We start from the raw sequence: 21941 nt of genomic DNA on the forward strand, positions 1-21941 counted from the left end.
TCAACCTGACTATTTACATCTTGCATTTGCATTTGATTGTTTTCTTCATTTGTTAAAGATTTGTTTGTTGTACTACTTCAGAAACAGTGCTTTAATATTTGCCCATATATGCAACAAAATAAATATAGATTATTCTAAGCAATTTCTGAACAGTGTATTCATGTGTGTTTATAATCACTTGCTAACATTTTTAAAACAGTTTAACGAGACAAAGTTCCATCAGTAACACAAACTAAGCAATACAAGGCACTGTCAAAACACTTGGAACTTAGAATTACACCATTTTCAAAAGGATACATACTTATTCCTAAAGATCTATGGTTTTAGATATTCTGGTAGGTCAGATGGCTACTTAATGTGGTCCAATACTGCAAAAAAAAACCACCAAAACTATCACTCTAATACCCTACCTGTATGCAGAGAGGTCACTTTACTGGGCAGAATGGGACTTCCATTTCCCTATGCTTGAGAGAATGCTTAGGAGAGATATGCTGGTACTGGATCAAAACCCTTCAGTCACAGTCCACAGCCACAGTATACAACAAATGCCATGTCTCCTGCAAAATCTCTCTCTAACAAAGTGATCAGAGGGGCTGGATCATTTTCCTTGTTCTCTTTGGCCTGGCCACAGAACATCTGCCAACAGCGATAAAGACAAATTCAGATACCCACAGTATGCAGGCTGGAGGGGTAAAACATGAAATATGTCTATAGCTTGATGCTAAATTACTATATTTGGCCATTCCCAGAACCTCTCTACCTATCATTTTCCTAATTATCAAGGACTTCAGCCCACTCCCAGGTAGCATATATCTCAGTCAAGGCATTCCCGACAAGTATGGGAATCCAACCATTTTGTTTGATCAGATATGGGCTTTAGATCCCTGGACATAGCAGTAATCATTACACTTATCTGTGTACAGAAAGAAGCACCCCATACTCATAGCAAGCATAAACAATGATTCAGACAATAGGTTTTCAAACTAGGGTGCTCGCGAGAAGATCCGAGAACTCTCCAAAGTCATCAGGTTTCTCCATTTGTTGTCTTACTAGCAGGTTATTTCTGCTGCTGTATATATGTTAATAAAATGTTGGCAGCACTGGTCTCATTGGCTGGCTGACACTGCCTTTCACAGATTAATACTAAAGTCGCTTCCCCCTCCACCAGTAATAGGTAAAATGCACAGAATGGCATCGACATCAAGAGCTTCTTAGAAGAAAACAGCCTGTGACACTACTGCTTTCAATCCATGCCAGTCAGCTGCTTCCATTATGCTAAGCTGGTCCCCATCAGAAGCCCGGTGTAGGCTGTTACCTTTTCCTGTCATGCGGTCAGCTGCTCCATTAAATTGCCTAATGTGCTAAATGAATATATATAAAAAACTTGTAGTCAATTAATAAATATATTGAAAAGCTTTCTAAGCCATCTGTGCCAGGTGGCTGCCATCTTGAATTTTCAGTTGAGCTCTCAAGACAAGAACAAAATAATCTGTTAAAGCCTAAAACTGATTTATTTTTACTACCCCACTCAAATGATATGTTCCAGGAAATTATATTGAATCTGTATGTACTATTTACAGTTATCTATCATTTAAAAATCACCTGTTTGAACATAAGAAATAGGAGCAGGAGTCGGCCATACAGCCCCTCGAGCCTGCTCCACCATTCAATAAGATCATGACTGATCTTCGAACTCAACTCCACTTTCCTGCCCTATCCCCATATGCCCGGATTCCCTTAGTGTCCAAAAATCTATTGATCTCAACCTTGGATATACTCAATGGCTGAGCATCCACAGTCCTCTGGGGTGGAGAATTCCAAAGATTCACAACCCTGAGTGAAGAAATTTTTCCTCATCTCGGTCCTGAATGGCCGACTTCTTATCTTGACACTATGACCCTTAGTTCTAGACTCTCCAGCTAGGGGAAACAGCCTCTCAGCATCCATCCTGTCAAGACCTCTAAGAATTCTACACGTTTCAATGAGATCACCTCGCATTCTTCTAAACTCCAGTGAGCATAGGCCCATTCTACTCAATCTCTCCTCGTAGGGCAACCATCTTGTTGTCGATGTCATTCTGTGCATTTTACCTATTGTTGAGAGTGTGGGGGGGAAGCAACTTTAGTATTAATCTGAAGAGGCTGTTCTGAGCATCTCCTCCCCATCAATGACCCATTCCCTGCCACATACCAAGAGGCATTCCTTGCTACACCCTGAAACTCTGTTTGACAAACAGTCACTGGCTTCCTTTGGTTAAAGTGCCTCGGTCACAGCCTGATGGGGCATTAATTGAGGGCCATAACACAAAATCATTCGGCACTTTTAGGGTGCAACTGGCATGACTGATTGAGACGAGAAGGGCACACGACCTGGGAATCAAAAGCAAATTACTGCGGATGCTGGAAATCTGAAATAAAAACAGAAAATGCTGGAGAAGCTCAGCATGTCAGGCAGCATCTGTGGAGAAAGAAACAGTTAACGTTTCAGGTCGAGGACCTTTCGTCAGAACTGGGAATGTCTGTGCTGCTCTGAACACCTATTCAGCTCAGTTCTGGAACAATTTCCCACTCAAGGTAATGCAGCAGGTGTTATGTATCCAAACCTAATGGAATTTGTTTGGCCCTGGCCCTCCACTGAAGACCTAAATCAGCTCTACGACACAAAGCTCAAACTGCCGATCCCCACTGAGAAGCCAGATCAGCCCCACCACCCCAGGACAACAAAATCAGGCTCTCAAGTAGTGAACCGCAACCCCCCCCCGCCTTCCACTGAACACCGAACCCCACCCTGTAACCTCCCCAGCAATCTACCTCGATGGTACAGTCTCTCTTCGGACCGACCGACAGACAGACAGACAATCAGCTGCTGCAGGAGGGATGGTTAGCTAATCACAATTCCCCAGCCCATTCCTGCCTCTACTTCACCACCACCTCTGATCTGTACCCCTCCTTTCCCCCATACTCTATCTACCTTCCCAACCTCCTCCTCTCCCCTTATCCCCATCCTCTACACCATCTACATCTGCATTCCTCCTTATCCAACTTCCCCATCCATCCCTTCTCCCCGTCTGCGTCCTTTTCTGCCCTCTCCTCCTTTCCTCCAAACCCTACCTTTCTATAAATGGAAATATTGAAATAAGGAGAGAATGTGTAACTTTAAAATAGGGTCTAAATTACATCTGTGCATCCTGATCCAATGATCTTATGGCCTCCAAGTCCACTTCACTTGAAGACTACAGAGTCTTGAGATCACTGATCAACTGGCATATTGTTCTTATGTAGGGTGCATGCTCCATTGAAAACTCCTGCGTAAACATTTCCTATGGAAACTCCAATCTTAAAAGTCCACACTTACTGGTAACATTTCCCTGTACAGACAGTAGGTGGCTCTAATAGGAGTTTCAATGTTAATCTTACAACACCAGGTTATAGTCCAACAAATTTATTTTAAAATCACAAGCTTTCGGAGATTATCTCCTTCGTCAGATGAATGAATGAAAAGGTTCTCAAATCGCATATCTTATACTATGTTGGGACAGCATCACACCAATCAAAAGGTGTCGTTGTTATTCAAACAGGCCAGTCACGGAGAACAGCACGTCCCAGTACACTCGATATACATTGTGTCTATTACACAGGCAGGCAGAAAGAAACTCAAAATGGCAGAGAGAGAGAGAGAGAATTTCTCCGTGACTGGCCTGTTTGAATAACAACGACACCTTTTGATTGGTGTGATGCTGTCCCAACATAGTATAAGATATGCGATTTGAGAACCTTTTCATTCATTCATCTGACGAAGGAGATAATCTCCGAAAGCTTGGGATTTTAAAATAAATTTGTTGGACTATAACCTGGTGTTGTAAGATTCCTTACATTTGTCCACCCCAGTCCATCACCGGCATCTCCACATCAATGTTAATCTTATGATTTAACCACAATGGCTCCATCTCACCACCACGTGGAGCCTGCTATCTCCAGCCACAGCTACATCTGCTAAAATTTAGATTTTATCTTTAAAATTAGCTTTACGATCATAAGGTGCTACTGTGATTGGGCCTGAAAATTACCATCTCCCACTCTATCTGCAAATTGGGCCTAAAGTCCCACTAAATTTATGCCTCCCCAACTCAGCCCTTCGATGCCGGAATGTCCTGGCTCCAGCTCTGGCCTCCAATTCTCGAATACACTGCCACACACCTGGAATCTAGCCTTCAATTACCGCCCTGCCTCTGGTCTCCCTTTATGGTTAGTGCCTCTGCTCATATACATACATACGTTTTTTATATTCTTTAAAAATATAATTCTTTACAGGAAAAAAATTATTTATTTTGAGGCTCATGAAATTAAAACTCAACAGGAAACAAAAAACTGAATTCTTAAGGAAAAAAGTTAAAAGCAGCTGAGTAAGAAAATCATAAAATTTTAAATAGTTATCCATGAATAGATCAATTACTATACAGTCAAAAGGGCTAGCAAAATTTAAGTGGTCTATTAATAACTCAAATATTTCCAGCTGCTTCATCTTTCAGGATGTTATATTTATTTTTGGCTCAGAGCTTAATACCACACACAGATATTCGGCAGATATGATCCTTACTCGAAAACTGAGTTGCCAAGGGGAGAAAGGGCACTTATACCAAATAATCGTGATCTGATGCTTCCATCAGCTCCCACATTGCCGCGCTAATGTGCTCCTCACTGCCACCAAACACGCCAGACCAATTGTGATGGTGAAGCAATTTTAAGAAAATGCTTTTGATAGGGGTGTTAATGGTACAGTTATTACCAAATCCAATCATAATCTTAACAGCAATAATAAACTACATATTCACATTACTGTTAGAAACTAAAGCGCCGCAAAATCTGTGGCTTTCCAGTTTTAGTAGTTAAGCTGAATTTTCCATAATTATGCACAATTAAGTTTTTTTTAAAAAAAGTATTTCAACATTCTCCTGAAGTCATTGGTTCTTACTGGGGTACGGTTTCATTGATGTCAGCAACCCTCCAGTACCTGGCCCAAGTAACCATTCTTTTAGCGTGACCATATACAGTGAGTGACAGTAGGTGTTCCACCCTACACGACATCAAACATCAAAGCCAAGTCAGCTCCAGTCCTCACCCGACGTTCACACATTTGTACTTTCCAACAGGATTACTTCAGGGGGAATCATTAGGATTTCAGCAAAACGTAATAGTAGGTGTTCCTGGCCAGCAATGAAATTTCACTCTTGCACACAGAGCTGTTTCAAAAATGGGTCATTTGAAGTATTTTTTAGTCTCTTTTTCAATTAGGTAAAATCTTTTTCTCGTAATATATGAAAACACAACACATAGAAGAGAATACTTGCTGTTCTGCCTAATAACAGAAACAATAAATAGCCGCCTCCTTTTCCAGGTGAATAATTTACTATGTTGCGTGTACATTAGATGCTCTTTGGTACTTTAAGAAAAAAAAAACAAGAAATGACAATCAGGAAATAGTAATAAAATCTTCCAACTGAAAAAAGGACAATAAAGTTCATAAAGATGGAGAGAAGTTAGGGGAAAGGCAGAAAGGGAAGGGAGAAAGAATAATTACGGGACAAGAAAGTATTCGGAACAGATGAAACATATAAAAAAGAAAAATACTGTTAAAGGGAAATTAAAAATGACTCAAAAACGTAAAGACAAATTTTGAAGAACAGAAATAGAAAAACCAAGACAAGTAACAGTGAAAAGGTAAGGCCAAATGAAAAACGTTTTTCGAATAAAAGAAAACCAAATAATCAAATTAGCTCTGATCCAGACTAGGACTATTTTGTCAAAACACAAAAATATTTTTCATATCTCTAGAACTGTGTTCATGGGTCACTACTACTTATAAACTGGTGAATGACTGTTAGCAGCTTATTAGATAGTCTCCCAGCTCCTACAATATAGTTCCCATCTATCGCCCGAGGCATATGGTGGTGCTTGGCTCTGCTGTGGGAAACCGTTATAGTATTTTCAAAAAACTAACTATAACATTTCTGTTATTGTGCAGTGCTTTGCCAGATTTGCTTTTTGGAAAATTCGGGTCAGAACTCATAGAAATGTAGCTGCTTTGCAATTTGTTTTCCTGCAAATTTGATGCAACGCTAAATATAGAAACATCGATCTGAAGATTTGGTAACATTCTAGGTTAAGTAAACAAATTATTACAAAATCAAAAATAATAAACACAATCACTTCTGATTCAATCCAGACCATATCCATTCAAAGCACACAATATGAAACTACACCTTGCACCACAATACAGTACCATTTAATTGTTAAAATGAATCAGGTCACGTACAAATTTGTCCACAGCAAGTCCGCCCCGATATACTTAAGGTGCCTCATGACAACTCTACACACGACTTGAATCGGAATCGGAACCCTGTTAATTTTTTCTCTAATGCAGGGATGCTGATGCTAACTATAGTCACTATGGCGAGGCACTGCTCTCCCCACAACAGACATGGGGTGGGGTAAAATGAGATGTATTCCAGTCAGAAAGGATGATGCATGAATTCTGCTTGGAAGTCAGTAAATCCAGTCAGTCCTGAACCATTTCTGGAATAACCACACAATCCAGGCATCTCCCACACAGATGCAGACCACCCCTCAAGGAAGTCAGAAGAACCATAAACTAGCAAAAATCGCCACACAGTGCTCCACAAACAATGCCAAATCCAAACAAGTCCCAGCATCACATCTGCAAGGCTCTCAACATCCCCAAACTCAGCCAAACCTAATGACACAACATCAAATCACCTTGCTGTTTCCAATGTCTGTGCAACATGCCAACTACCCTTGTGAACCAAACTATACCTCTTAAGTGTCATGTGACATACTGTACATAAAATATATGCATGCACTTTTTTTTCTTAAAAAGGAAAAAGATGTTGCTGAAGGAGATCTTGCATTGGAGCAGCAGGGAAATGTTTGAGGTTGTATGAGGGTGAACTTAGGCATTGTGGCCTGAGTCAATCAGGCCCAGGTCTAGGATAGTGCTGCACTGATAAAAGTTTCAAAAATAACTACAAATTCACCATAGGATGCAAGGAGGAGAAAAATATCTCTTTTACAATCTGAAAACAAAGTTCTGAGGAATAAGAACAAATTAAAATATTTACATTTTGAGAGAAAGAAAAGGAAAAAAAAGGAAATGGTAAAGAAAAAGAACTTGCATCGATATAGCACATTTCACAACCTCAGGACGTTTCAAAGCGCTTTATAGCCAATTAATTACTTTTGAAGTGTAGCCACTGCTGTAACGTAAGGAACATGACTTAATTTGCGTACAGCAAGATACCATAAACAGCAATGAAATAATTACCAGATAATCTGTTTTTAGCGGTGCTGGTGGTGGTGGTGGAGGGATGAATATTCATAGAATCATAGAACGGTTACAGCACAGAAGGCGGTCATTCGGCCCATCGAGTCCATGCCGGTTCTCTGCAAGAGCAATCCAGCTAGTCCCACTCACCCACCCCTTCCCCGTAGCCCTACTATTTTTTTCTCTTCAAGTACTTACCCAATTCCCTTTTGAAGGCCATAATTGAATCTGCCTCCACCACCCTTTCAGGCAGTGCATTCCAGATCATAACCATTCGCTGTGTAAAAAAGTTTTTCTCTCATGTCACCTTTGGTTCTTTTGCCAATCACCTTAAATCTGTGTCCTCTGGTTCTCAACCCCTCCGCCAATCGGAACAATTTCTCTCTACTTACTTTGTCTAGACCCATGATTTTGAACACCTCTATCAAACCTCCTCTTAACCTTCTCTGCTCCAAGGAGAACAACCCCGTTTCTCCAGTCTATCCACGTAACTGAAGTCACTCGTCCCTAGAACCATTCTAGTAAATCTTCTCTGCACCCTCTCCAAGCCCTTCGCATCCTTCCTAAACTGCAGTACCCAGAATTGGACACAACTAGTTGTGGGCCGAACCAGTGTTTTATAAAGGTTCATCATGACTTCCTGGTATCTAAGAATGATTGGATGATTATGACCAGTACCTCTGCAATTTTCACCCTTACTTCCCTCAGCAACCTAGGATTCATCCCATCCAGATCTGATGACTTATCTACTTTAAGTACAGCCAGCCTTTCTAGTACCTCCACTATCAATTTTTTAGCCCATCCAGTATCTCAACCACCTCCTCTTTTACTGTGACTTTGGCAGCATCTTCTTCCTTGGTAAAGACAGGTGCAAAATACTCATTTAGTACCGTAGCCATGCCCTCTGCCTTCATGAGTAGATCTCCATTTTGGTCCCTAATCGGCCCTACCCCTACTCTTACTACCCGTTTACCATTTACATGCCTATAGAAGATTTCTGGGTTTCCTTTTAAGTTAGCCACCAGTCTATTCTCATACTCTGTCTTTCACTTCCTTTATGGTCCCCAATCGGCCGCACCCCTCCTTTTACTACCCGTTTACATGCCTGTAGAAGACTTTTGGATTCCCTTATGTTGGCCGCCAGTCTATTCTCATATTCTCTCTTTGCCCCTCTTATTTCCTTTTTCACTTCCCCTCTGAGCTTTCTATATTCAGCCTGGTTCTCACTCGTATTATCAACCTGACATCTGTCACACACCCCCTTTATGTGCTCATCTTACTCTCTCTCTTTTGCCTGAGCTCTGGCTTTGGTTGTCCTATCTTTCTCCCTCGTGGGAATGTGCCTAGACTGTACCCAAACCATCTCCTCTTTAAAGGCTGCCCATTGTTCAATTACAGTTTTGCATGCCAATGTTTGATTCCAATTTACCCGGGCCAGATCTGTTCTCAACCCGTGAACTGGCCTTCCCTACTCTAGATTGCTCCTGGTCCTTTTCCATAGCTAATCTAAACCTTATGATACTATGATCACTATTCCCTAAATGTTCCCCCACTGACACTTGCTCCACTTGATCCACCTCATTCCCCAGAACCAGATCTAGCAATGCCTCCTTCCTCGTTGGGCTGGAAACATTCTAATCAAGAAAGTTCTCTGAACACATTTCACAAATTCTTCCCCCTCTCTGCTCTTTACATTATTACTCTCCCAGTCTATATTAGGATAATTGAAGTCCCCATTTTCACTACACTATGGTTCCTACACCTCTCTGTAATTTCCCAGCAAATTTGTTCATCTGTATCCTTGCCACTAGTTGGTGGCCTATAGACTACACCCAGTAGTGTAACGGCACCTATATTGTTTCTTAACTCTGACCAAATAGATTCTGTCCTTGACCCCTCCAGAACATCCACACTCTCTCCAGCACTGCAATATTCTCCTCAATCAATACTGCCCCACCTCCCCCTCCTTTCTTTCCTTCTCTATCTTTCCTGAACACCTTGTATCCAGGAATATTTAGTACCCAATCCTGCCCTTTTTTGAGCCAGTCTCCATCATCTCCACTACATCATATTCCCACGTGGCTACTAGCACCTGCAGCTCATCAACCTTATTTACCATGCCTTGTGCGTTTACACACATGCACTGTAGATCTATCGTAGACCTTCTTGTATTCATTCTTAGTCTGATCTGACCTAATACCTTACTACTTCTTACTCTAGTGCTACCTGTCTCTCCCAATCCTTTGTGCACTTAGTTTCTCCCTTCCAATGCTACATCCTGGTGCCCATCCCCCTGCCAAATTAGTTTAAACCCTTCCCCATAGCACTAGTGAACCTCCCCGCAAGGACGTTGTACCTTAACAGAGCTGGGACCAACCGGCCTGCACAGTTCCCACCTCCCCCAGAACCAGTCCCCACCTCCCCCAGAACCAGTCCCAATGCCCCAGGAATCTAAAGCCCTCCCTCCTGCACCACCTCTCCAGCCACGCATTCATCTGCTCGATCCTCCTATTGGCCAGAGTGCAGGGAGAACTCCCCTGTTCTTCACTGAATACTGCCTTGGAATCTTTTACGTCAACCTGAAAGGGTAGACACGACCTCAGTTTAACGTCTCATCCTAAAGAAAATATCTTTGACAGTGCAGCACTCCCTCAGTACTGCGTTGTGTCAGCCTAGATTATGTGTTCAAGTCTCTGGAGTGGGGCTTGAACCCACAACCTTTTGACTCAGTGGTGAGAGTGCTACTGCTGAGCCAAGGCTGACACCGACAGATATTGCAAATCCATCATGGGAGGCTGGAAAAAAATATTTTATAATGTAGGTTAAGTAGTTGTTTTGGAGAGGGAAGAAAAATGTTACTTGTATGTTAAGTAAATAGTGCTATCAATATATCTGTGATGCCTATTGTACTGGTCAAGTGATTTATTGCTTCAGTAAATTTTCTGTAAAATAGCAATGGGAAATCAGAAACCGCATTCCAGGTCCTGGGATATCCATGAGCAATGCCACAAGAAATCTTCTAGTATTTATTTATCTCAATTTATTTTAACAGACATTTGGGGGTGAAATTTCCTGTGTATTTGGTCCCAGAGTCACGCATAATCTGTTCTTAAAGCAAATACCCTGCGTAAAAGATCGAGCAAACTCGGGTGCAAGTGTGTTGCACGTGTAATTACACTACGCTTGAATTTCCACCATCTATCGATCCCTGCCCCTGAATGCACCGCAGCTCGATACAATGGCTCTACCACCGGGCTAAATAGCTGTACACACATTTCCTGCAACTACACTGGTTCAAAAGAGATGTAAAATTAAATCCAGAATTTTAGGTACAGCAGGGAACAGTGTCATTTTTCTGGTGTTTTATTGTGATTTTTAAATCATTTTTAAACATTTATCCTCAAAGAGGCCAGCACTGTATTTTCTTTTTGTTTGAATACATTTTTATGGCTTCAGTATGAGTCCTATTAAAAATCGAAATGCTTCCACAACTGCATGTTCTTCAACATGTTGTGCCTAATGTGCATGAATGATGGTTTCATGGTTCTAAACTTACTTAAATAAGGAATATATGATCTGAGTTCTGCATTTTCCTTAGCCCCCCGAATGTTTACACTGCTAGTTTACGCTGAATTTTACGCTCTGGTGTACGTTAATAAGATTGGCAGGAAATTTAGGCATAAATTGACATCAGCAAAGTGATCGCGATTTTGAATGTAATTTCCTGTTACGCCCCACAGGAAATTCCACCCCTTGGGGGAGCAATTTTCTCTCTCTTTAAAGGAAGATCTAAACCAAATAGAAACAAAACCTTTTGGTCTAAACAAAACAAACGGCTTAGAACAATTCATCACTTACAACATTTCAACTCAGTGCACGCCAAGGAAAAAGGTCAACAGAAACTACAAATACAGAGTTATACAGTGCCTTCAAAATATTAATTACAGAATACTTTTGCTATGGAGCTGCTTGATACTTATTTTCTGTGTTTACAGCAGCTCCGTTGAAGGATGATGCTACAGTCACCAGATTTATCTGGAGCGATTACAACTAGTTTTAGTTGTCATTACTTTAGGATGTTTACCACTATTGATACTCCAAGTCTAGAACTCTACATAGAAAAATGCTGTTAAAATCCTAATTTATACAAGGCTTAGTGAACTGGCCTTCCCTATTCATCAACCACAGTAACCAAACTGCTGAATTGACTCCGTAGAATCCAATAAGTTTAATCATTTTTGACATTAGTATCTGCAGTGAATTGATAGAAAGTATGTTTATCTTCACGATTTCTTTTGCTGAGTTCTGCTCAATTTTAGAACGATAAATTAGAAAGCTGAGATTCAATATTAAATGACACTAAGCCACTAGAACAATTTATGTTGCACACTAAGGAATGAGAAAGGATTTCATACATAAAGCTATCTCATGTACTATTACTGGAGGAACAGAATTTTGTTACTTTTACAAAAATTAATGCAGCACTCAGTTCTCAGAATCCACAAGTTTGAGTCCCTTGCTTTAGCTCTTAGGTCAGTTAGAACATATAACAGTGTGTATAAATGAAACATTATAGCTCAGGCAGAAGGAAAACTGAACAAACTACTCTTCCCAAACATGCCCACTGCTCAACCATTAAAGCATCGAAATTTAGGATATGCTTCCTTTGGATGAGAAGTTAAATTGAGCTCCAAGCTGCCTGTTCAGGTGGATATAAAATTCCATGGCATTATTAAAAGAAAAGTAGGTAGTTCTCCCACTGTCCTGATCAACACTCCCCACTCAACCAATGTCACCAAAAATACAGATTTACTGTCCATTTATTTCATTGTGTTTGTAAGACATCGTTGCTGCAAAGCAGCTGCTGTGTTTGTCTGTACAACAGTCATTGCACTTCAAAAGTGATTCATTGTGCGATGCACTTCAACAACACGACAATAATGTACCATATAAATGCAACTATTTACTTTTTTTTTTAAAACAGTGCATCTTGAAATCATTTTACAATATAATCAAACAATATTGGTACCATTTTCCTATGGACCAGAATCTACATTTGGGGAAATATGAAAATATAAATTCATCTGATTGGGTTTATATTGTCAAATGAAAAATGCTTTTAACAGCTAATGCAGACAGGATTTATAATAATCCAGGAAAAATGTGAAAATTTTCCACTGGAGGGTGCAAACAACATTTGTAACAAGTTACTTCATAAAGGCCACTGATTAGCCCTGTAACTTTAAAAACTTGCCCCTTTATGAACCACTCACTGCTTAGTGATGTGCCAATTAGTGACTTAGCGCTGAAACAGCAAACATGTATAGCTGCATTTCATCAAATCAGAAATTTCAATACAAGAGGCAACCATTCAGTCCACCATACCTCTGCTATCTCCACCCTGGAGTTATATACACTAATCTCACTTCCTTATATCCTGCTAGATTCAATATTCTGAATCCACAACTGACAAAGAAAATTTCCCTTAGTTTAGCACAGCTGATTTCAACAATCCATACAGTTTTGTTGGCTTTGAATAAGGGATAAATCCAGCCTTGGGTAGCTATTTTTTTGGGGCACTATTCAAGACATACACATATATATCCACTTTTATATTGATCTTTGGCCACTCTATTCTTATAGCAACGGTCTCCTGCAGCTACCGGTCAGAAGAAGGTAAAGTTGATTGATTTTGTTACACCAGCTGCTAGAAAGATCAGTTGTTCTCTTGGTCTTCATGTACCACCAATCTAATTCTGGCCATTACAGGTACAATTATCAAAGATTTTCAAAAAGCACCTGCTGACATCTATCAACAATATCATGATACAATTATGCTGCGTGTGCATAGTGACCAATTTGTCACAGCCGCTGTTTGCACATACTACTCCTAGGATACATGACCTATGCTGTCGGTACAAAAGGGAGGCCAGGGGCACGACTGCAGTGCAAATTCAGGAGAGCAACATTCTGAGGTTGTGCTCCCAAGACACAGCATGTAGTATAAAAGGCCTGTATAATTTTTATTCTCCCCTATAGATGATGGCCATCCCGTGATTGGAGAACATTACTGTTCGGGCCCAAGGCTTCACCACAATTAAGTGACAGAAAGAGCAATTTCAGCAAGAGAAAGCGTGCTCACACTCTCTCCATTTAATGACTGGTAATATGACAATCCACCCATCAGCCTGGCTGAGAGCCGCTGAAAGCACAGATCCAATAATGTTTCGGCTAAGAATGTTCATTCATTGTGCTTTTTAATGCAGAATTACATTTCTTTGATAGAGTTCTCTAAACACAGTTAGAAAAGGTGAACCTGTATTTTTTTATTGTTACACTCAAGAGTTAATGTTGAATATAGCTGTGCTGCAGAAATGAGGAACTTGTAGTGCACCTTCATTCAAATTTGTACTGAACATAAATCAGTCTGGCCTACACTAAACATAGACAAGCAGACATTGGAGAAAAAAAAATAAATCCAGATTTCCTGGACAAAAGAAAAGATAGATAATTGAATCCTGCAGCAACATGCAAAATGGCTGCAGTGAAAGCAAGAAGATGAAAGGAAAGGGCAGGGAGATATCACAGCTAAGTGACTGATCACCTCATTTTTAATGCATAAGTCGTTAGACTGTGATCAATAAATGACCGGCAGACAATAAACCTTGCTGGCTCCTGTTGGGAGATAACAGCTGAAAACCTACAAATGTTTCGGTCACGATCTCTACTTAAAAAGCTGAATTCAAGTAGAGGATGAAAGGCAGAGACCTGGAAAGAGTTACATTCCTAAGTGGGAACCAAACCAAAGTAGATGCTTGCTTCAATTTTAGCTACCACTCCCATAACTATCATTAGAGTGAATACTTAAACATTTTCCAGAAGATTTATAAATCACAATTTGAATTTTAAAAAGTGATAAATTATAGTGGTGCACGATCAGATAGTTTGGTAGCTTGGATAGTAATTGTAAAATATTAAAGCCCCAAGAGCTGTCAGATCAACCACGTTTTTTTTAAAACTAGTGTAATTAATCTCTTAAAACTGGTTCCCGGGGTAGGGTCTCAACTTCATATAACTACGGTTAGTGATTTTCATTAAAGCACATAACTCTTTTAAAAGGTTGGGAATGTCCAGTTTACATCAAGCAAGCAAAATCAACAACTTGTTCATTTGTCAGGAGTTTGTCTTTTGTGTCAGCTGTACCTAGATCTACTTATGGTTTGGTATAAGTTAACATGAATTCATGAAAATCTGGTGTATATCTGAAGTCAATATTTATACTTCATAAATATATAAAGCAACCACCACACTAGTTTCAGTTACAGAACATGCAAAAATGCAAGTTATATACCTGATTTTACACAGGAGGGAAAGAGCTATCTCAGACATTTGTATATAGTCTGATATAAGCACGTTAGAAGAACATTTTTGGTATGCTTTTACTTAAAAAAGGCAATAAAGAAATTTTAAATATCAATGGTTTCATACCTGTGTCGTAATATGACTATGATTAAGTGTTCAAGCTTCCCCACTGCACTCTGGCTAATTTGCGGTTTTGAATATCTAACTGATGTTTGGCATTTTCTTCACTGCAAATATTAGCAATGTCAATCATTGTATAATCAGTTAAAAATAGTGCAACAAGTCACTTTCAAAGTGCATGCTATAAAGCTTTATAAGTTAAAAACATAATTAAGTAGATGGCTGTGTGCAGTAATTTGAGCAACTTGCACAAATCTAGATAAAAGTTCAACAACTCAAAATCTATACCATAATAAACTCATCAATACAGTAAGAATTTACTTTGGGTAGGTCAGTTTAAGGGATGATATAATCTTGGAAATTGGCTCAGCATAACATTTCTGCATTTTCAATAACTCAAACTTCAAGTCCTAACTTTGTGAAACTTGGAAGAGTACACCTGTGGTATCATTGTGAAAGATACGTGGAAATCAGATCATAAAACACTTTTCCCTGTCACACCCATACTTATGAAACCTGGAAGATTTAGCTTAGCCTGCGTATGTGGACATACATGAGAAATATGAATGGATAAAGCTGAAAGATGACAGTATTTAGTGAACTTAACAGACTACTATTCTATACAAAAGCTGCAACCAAAGTACATGCTCACCATTCCATTCTTCTTGTGGTAGTAGCTGAGGACAGGGAAGCGGCCACCTTGACGAAACGTAGCAACTTTTTTTAGAATCTCATCATCGATTGACTTTGGCACCGTGATAATAGGAGGATAGGAGGGGCAGACAGTGAAATCTTTGTTAACATAGCTCAGTCTCCATTCATCTGTCTGAGGGAAGAAATTAGCAAATATTTATTGTACCATTCAAAATGCTGCCTTACAGATTAAGCAACTTGCTTGCAACAAGAAACTGCATCTTTGGGTTGGATTTTAAAAAGATTCACACCAACAGACCTTTTCATGTTTTAGATAGTTTATATTTTTGCACAAGGTGACACTTTTAAAGAATGCCTATGTTTGTAATAGCAAAATTGACCTTTCGTAACAGCCTCGGGTCCAAGTGCAGCGTACTGAATATCCTTTGCTGCTTTCAAAATAATATTACACAGGTTTTCTCCTATCCTAAATTACATAAGAAAATTATTTTTAAAAATCCCCCTACACTTAGACAAACAAGACAAGACAGAGGAGCTCATGTCCCAGACAAAAATGCAAGTTCTTTCTTTCAAAAGCACAAGTGCTCATCAAATGGATTCAAATTCTGGTCAAGTCCAAAGCAATGCTACAACTTGAAAATATCAATTCATTTATTTTTCTACCTCCAATTCTTTATTGCTGTTTTCTCTATTTTCCTATTTCCAAGATTGTGGTGAACCAAGTTCTGAACCACAATCACCACCAAGGGAATATTTAAAACAAAACAGGCAATTTAATTACTAACCTTCTGTTTACAATAGCATGCAGTCACTAAATCTGATGACAAGATATGTTAAAAAGTAGACGAATGGTGGTGAGCTACAGCCTGTATTTCAAAAAATTTAAAATGACTGCAAAGCTTGAGCAGTTTAACACAAGTAGAACAGCTGGGCAGAAATGTTCCCTTCAACATATCTGACAGCAAAGTCTTTTCATTTGAGTGTTTATCCACAGCACGATTACCAGTGGTATGTGACATTTAACAACTTTAGGAGCGCCTGTTTGCCTGAGCCAGAAGCCATGCTGATATAGATATGTCAAGTAAATTTTCAAGTAAAATTGAAACATTACATTTTTTTTGGATCAGGCAGATCCCCTGAACTGCTCCCCACCTCACACCCCTGTTCACTGTTCTACCACCCTCACTCCAGAACATGCTTTCGACCGAAATCAGTCGCCAAAACGTCAGCAGCCACTTCCTTCACCCTCCCATTCCTCCAGCTGGCAGACCCTCTCCAATTGTTTACTTGTTCAGCCGATTGCTTGGCCTATCGGCCCATATACCAACACACTGACTTACCAGCCTGCCCATTCATGGGCCTTCCCTTAGCAATGTCATTATCTTCTTTCTGCCTCCACAAGGTCCTACACCTCCTAAGATAAGAATGCAGTTGTATTTCCCATCCCAATCAACTATGCTGGTGCTTTTTCACACCTCCCCCATGGAACACTCCCATGCAATGGTTTCTCTATCACTGACCATCATCTCTGCCTTCTTTCCCCACACCCATCACAGAGCAGCATCTTGATTCCTCCTCTCCCTCCCCCCTACCTCACAACTGACTACTGTTTTAAGTAGACTGTTCAATCAACTGCTAGTATCATCTGTTGCAGGGCTTTCTTGTGTATATAGGAATCCCTATGGTGGCTAGGAGTCTAAATCCTTCATTACTAATAAGGAAACACTTAAAATAACAGAACTATAATTAGAGAGATTCAGCTCTTATAAGTAGTGATTTGTTTCTTGCACATTATAATTACATGAAAGCCAGCCACTTGTGAAGAGACTGAATAGCAGCTTTTGAAAATAGCTATCTTCTGAAGTTTACACGGTAGCGGCTCGAGGTGCTGAATGGCCTACTCCTGTTCCTATGTTTCTAATGGTACCAGGAGTTGTGCAAAAAGATTCTGAAATAATTTTGGAATCAAGTATTTGACTGAGTCTATGACAAGAGTATCTCTGAAAATGGACATATGAACATTAATTATTCAACTTTTTAAAAACAGAACTTCCCAGCATATTGCAGTAGTACTTTTCAAACACTCTGCCATCTCCTTCCAACAGCAATCCTGCACTAAAAATCTCCAGCCAGAATTCCCCTATAAGTGTCACAGCAGACTGCACCATTGCATATTGCATAACCAAAACTCAACACACAAATAGCTGGTACAAACTCATACTGTGTTTGTATCTACTTTTTAAGCTTGGACTCACCAATGCAGAAAGCAAAGTAAACTCATGCTCCGGAAGGAAGGAGTGCCATCCATCTTCTAAGACCTCAAACATGGGCCGATAAAAAAAAGGATACATCAATGTGGTGGAATCCAGTGTTGATAAGGCCTGAGCAATGAAAAACAAATGAATCGTAATCACTGCCAAGACTATTCAATAAGGTTATCACAGCAAACAGTTATAGACCAACAGTTTTTTTTTTAAAGTCTCCAATTTTATCACCCTGTCCTGAAAGCACCAAATCCTCCTATGATATGGTTCAATGGTGCCACCAGCCCTTTTATATCACACCTAAATGCATCTGACTTCCACATGCATACTTTCCAGCAGCAATCAAGAACAGGAACCTGGCTGATTTGTCCTAGAGAGCTTAGGTCAATCACAGCATCCCAACACCCAATATCCTAGCTGAAATTGTTAACTAGCACAGACCAGGAACTGCACCTGGGACCTTTAATGCTTTTATCCATTAAGGGAACTTTCATCTTAATTCAAATCTGTTTAAATGTCTCATCCGAAGAGCAGCACCTCAAACATTGCAGGCCTCCCACAGTACTGGAGCAACAGCCAGATTCTGAGCTTGACTCCTCTGATACTGAGGCAAATGAGTTAATAACTGAGCCAAGCTGACAAGATAAATACAACAAAACATTTAACTTCTGTTGATGCTTCTTGACCACTACCCAGCAACTGCATTGCGGGTACTGGCTACCCAGCAACTGCATTGCGGGTACTGGCTACCCAGCAACTGCATTGCGGGTACTGGCTACCCAGCAACTGCATTGCGGGTACTGGCTACCCAGCAACTGCATTGCGGGTACTGGCTACCCAGCAACTGCATTGCGGGTACTGGCTACCCAGCAACTGCATTGCGGGTACTGGCTACCCAGCAACTGCATTGCAGATTATGACAAAACCAAGTCAAGACCAACATTCATGCTTGAGTTTTTCCTAAAAAGAGTGAGTTTCACCATTCTCAACAGGCTCCTCTGCAGAGGAGAGCAGAAACAGGTTTCTGATCATCATTCTACACAAGTAAACTTCCTATAAGATTCATGAAGAATAAGTATTGATGTGCTCCATGGAGCATGTCACAATTTCTGGAGTGTTATGCTAGATATTCCGTACATCAGCTACTTGGATGCATCACGTAGAATCATAGAACGATACAGCACAGAAGGAGGCCATTCGGTTTATGACTTCATGTCACACTCCAGGACTTGAGCTCGGTCTTTTTTTTTAAAACAGAAGTCTGACTAAGTAAAAATCCTACTTACACAAAACACCTTTGAATCAGTAAAAGGTTTATTTACATAAGACAAAAAGTACTGAGGTGTGTGTGTGTGTGTGTGTGTGTGTCTTTACACTCCTCAGTATAGGAAAACAATAAGGGCACTACTACTTTCTCAAGTGACCCCCCCCCACCTTGGGTGACACTGATTTAACCCCTTCCATTCTGATTCTAGCAGTACAGAAAGCTAAAAAAAAAATCCAACAGACAAAAGTCATTTGCCAAACAGGTGTTTGTGGGGCATACTGTAGGACTCCAAGACACATTATTTTCAAAAAGTTTGAGTGATGAGCAACCTTCTTCTTTGATATACAATTTTAAAAAAGATATAATATAAAGCACTGTACATCTTTAAATGAGAACTATTTGCAACTCCAGGTCACAGAAATTCATTTCAAGGATTCTGTAGAGGGTATTTTCCTATTAGGTTTGTCCAATTTACAGGTGTACAAATGCAAGTTTTTTTTCTAAAATATCTGGGCAGGAAGAGCCCGCCAGTCTTAGGTGAGAGCTTCATTCACATATTAATATGTGGGTTAGGACATCCTGCTCGCAATTTACTAACGTTTGTGCTTGAAAGACACTCAGGACAGATTGTGCGTATTAAGGATTGCAAGCAACTGGAAAATTGCCAGAAATTCATTTGAAGGATACAGTAATATAAATTTAAGTGCATTTTGGCCTTTTCTGGACTGTTTTTCTTGTTTTCCTCCTGGCTCGCTCTTGAGCCTGGTACCACCAGCACCATTACTACCACCATGCAAATTAACCTATATCAGCTTTTAGGCAGAAGAAGAGGACAACCATTGGAGAGATTCCAGGTAGGTCGTGCTGCACCAGAGGGGTTTTATGTCTACCTGCCAATATCCGCACCTTCAGAGGTGAACCGACTTTGCTTTAGCAGATGATCAGTGATTGCGGAGACTGTGATTCCTAAAAGCGCATTTGACAGCAGACCTGAAGGTATGGGCATGACGTACCATAATGCTGGGTGTTTTTCTTGGAGCACCACAATCATAGTAAGTCATGCTTTAAGTTGTATTGCATGAAAGAAAGTACACCAGCTTGTTCGACAGTTACCAAGATGCCAATTATACTTGCAGGTATTGTTACATCTATCTAACATCGACCATTAGGAAGCCTGCACCGGATCTGGATCAGGTGATAACAAGGTGCCGAGTTGTGCCATCTACAGCTAGCATGCAGCATAGCGCTAGCTCAGCTTGTGTTAGTACTAGTCAGCTGAAACCTCAATCCTGCCTCCACCTCCTTCCAGGCATGCTGCAATACTGACCCGTGGGGAGGGTCTGCTGGAATGACAAACAAGGCCACCTTCCTCGTGCAAAACCATAACCACTTCTGCATCCATTAAAGAGGGGGTCAGGTGAGGGTCTGCTCCGTCACTTGCCTGCAGATCTGCTGGCACATTGGGTTTCCTGTCACTTGATTGCTTCCCGTCACATCTTAGCCCTCTCCCCCTTCAGCCTTAGCATTGGTTGCCAATATGTTGAAATGCTTTTCTTGAGCTTTACCTATAGTTGCAAGGACTTTCGTCCCCCTACTCCAGGTATTTCCCATTAATTGTCCACATTTCTTTAGATTTCACCTACACGAGTTTTCTGCTCCCAACCAACATGCAGCCGGGCACATGTCCAAATTTGTACCTGGAGCTTGGCATAACTGTAATAATGAGCTGAATACAGAAAATTGTGCGTGAAGAGCACACTTCACTTCAGGTGAGCTTTCTAGCCATTCGGTAGTAAATTCTCTTGAGTATCGAAGATTGAGGTGATCTGATCGAGATGTTTAAAATGTTAGAAGGATCGGATAGGGTAGATAATGAGGAACTATTTCATCTGGTGGGGAAAAAATCAAGAACAAGGAGACATAATCTTATAATTAGAGCTAGGTCATTCAGCAGCAAAATCAGGAAGCACTTTTTCCATACAAAGGGTAGTATAAATCTGGAACACTCTGCCCCAAAAGGCTGCGGATGCTGGGACAATTGAAGCTTTTAAGACCGAGATAGATAGATTTTTGTTAGATAATGGTATCAAGGGATATGGAGCAAAGGAGAATAAATGGAGTTGCGGTGCAGATTAGTGATGATCTAATTGAATGGCAGAGGGGCTGAATGGCCTACTCCTGTTCCTAATGTTCCTAGCAAACTACACCAGTATTGGAAAATCTATCTTTGGAAGTCATATAATACAATCAATTGCCCGGTTACAAAATAAGTCTAATGCGATGCTGTTGCTATTCCCACTATCAAGTCCTGAACAACCACGGCCTCTCAGTTGGATTTCAATTATTTCTTGCAAGGTTTCCCTTGTTTTGAGAACATATTCACAGCTAATCATCCAAAGCTGGCCTCATAGATTAAAGGTAATCCTGCTTCTGACGAGTCTGCTTCTTGCCAAACTTCTGGAGCTGTCTAGAGAATATGAATAATTAGAAGTTAATGTACTTCTTCATTTGGCAATGCCTTTTTCTAAGAATGGCAGAAAATTTGAGAGTTTTACAAAAGTTCACTGAGAAAGGGATAGATGGAGAGGGCTGATGTTGCTTTGTGTTTGTTACAGTGCAGGTAAGATCAGTCATATGCTCACCTGATGTTTTCTACCTGGTTAGAACAAGAATCTCACATCAATGAGCAAACCCCTTTGCTGAATGAACATTAACTATTTTCCAATTAAAAAAATTAGTTTAAAAAACCTTTCCATCAACAGATCAGACATTTTATTTCTTCAGTTCATTTGAGGCTCCAACAAAACCCAAATTTCATAACCTAAGAAATTTCAGGAACAGGAACACGATTAGCCCCAAGAAGCTTGTCCCTTTTTGACTGATCTCCATTCTGTTGACCCTCTCCAGGAACACCTCCAACTGACTCTTGAACCTAC

General features: G+C 40.3%; 1 protein-coding gene across 1 annotated transcript in view; it reads right to left on the reverse strand.

Annotated features, from left to right (window-relative positions):
- mtmr9 (myotubularin related protein 9) overlaps positions 1-21941 on the reverse strand; it is a 65800-nt gene that overhangs the window by 34494 nt on the left and 9365 nt on the right. The window contains exons 3-4 of the mRNA XM_067984462.1: positions 17730-17855; positions 15473-15646 (exon numbers count right to left, since the gene is read on the reverse strand). Of these exons, the coding sequence (XP_067840563.1) occupies positions 15473-15646; positions 17730-17855 (300 nt within the window). The remainder of the gene's footprint in view (positions 1-15472; positions 15647-17729; positions 17856-21941) is intronic.

This window comes from Heptranchias perlo, chromosome 5 (assembly GCF_035084215.1).
Source record: "Heptranchias perlo isolate sHepPer1 chromosome 5, sHepPer1.hap1, whole genome shotgun sequence".
Classification (NCBI taxonomy): domain Eukaryota; kingdom Metazoa; phylum Chordata; class Chondrichthyes; order Hexanchiformes; family Hexanchidae; genus Heptranchias; species Heptranchias perlo.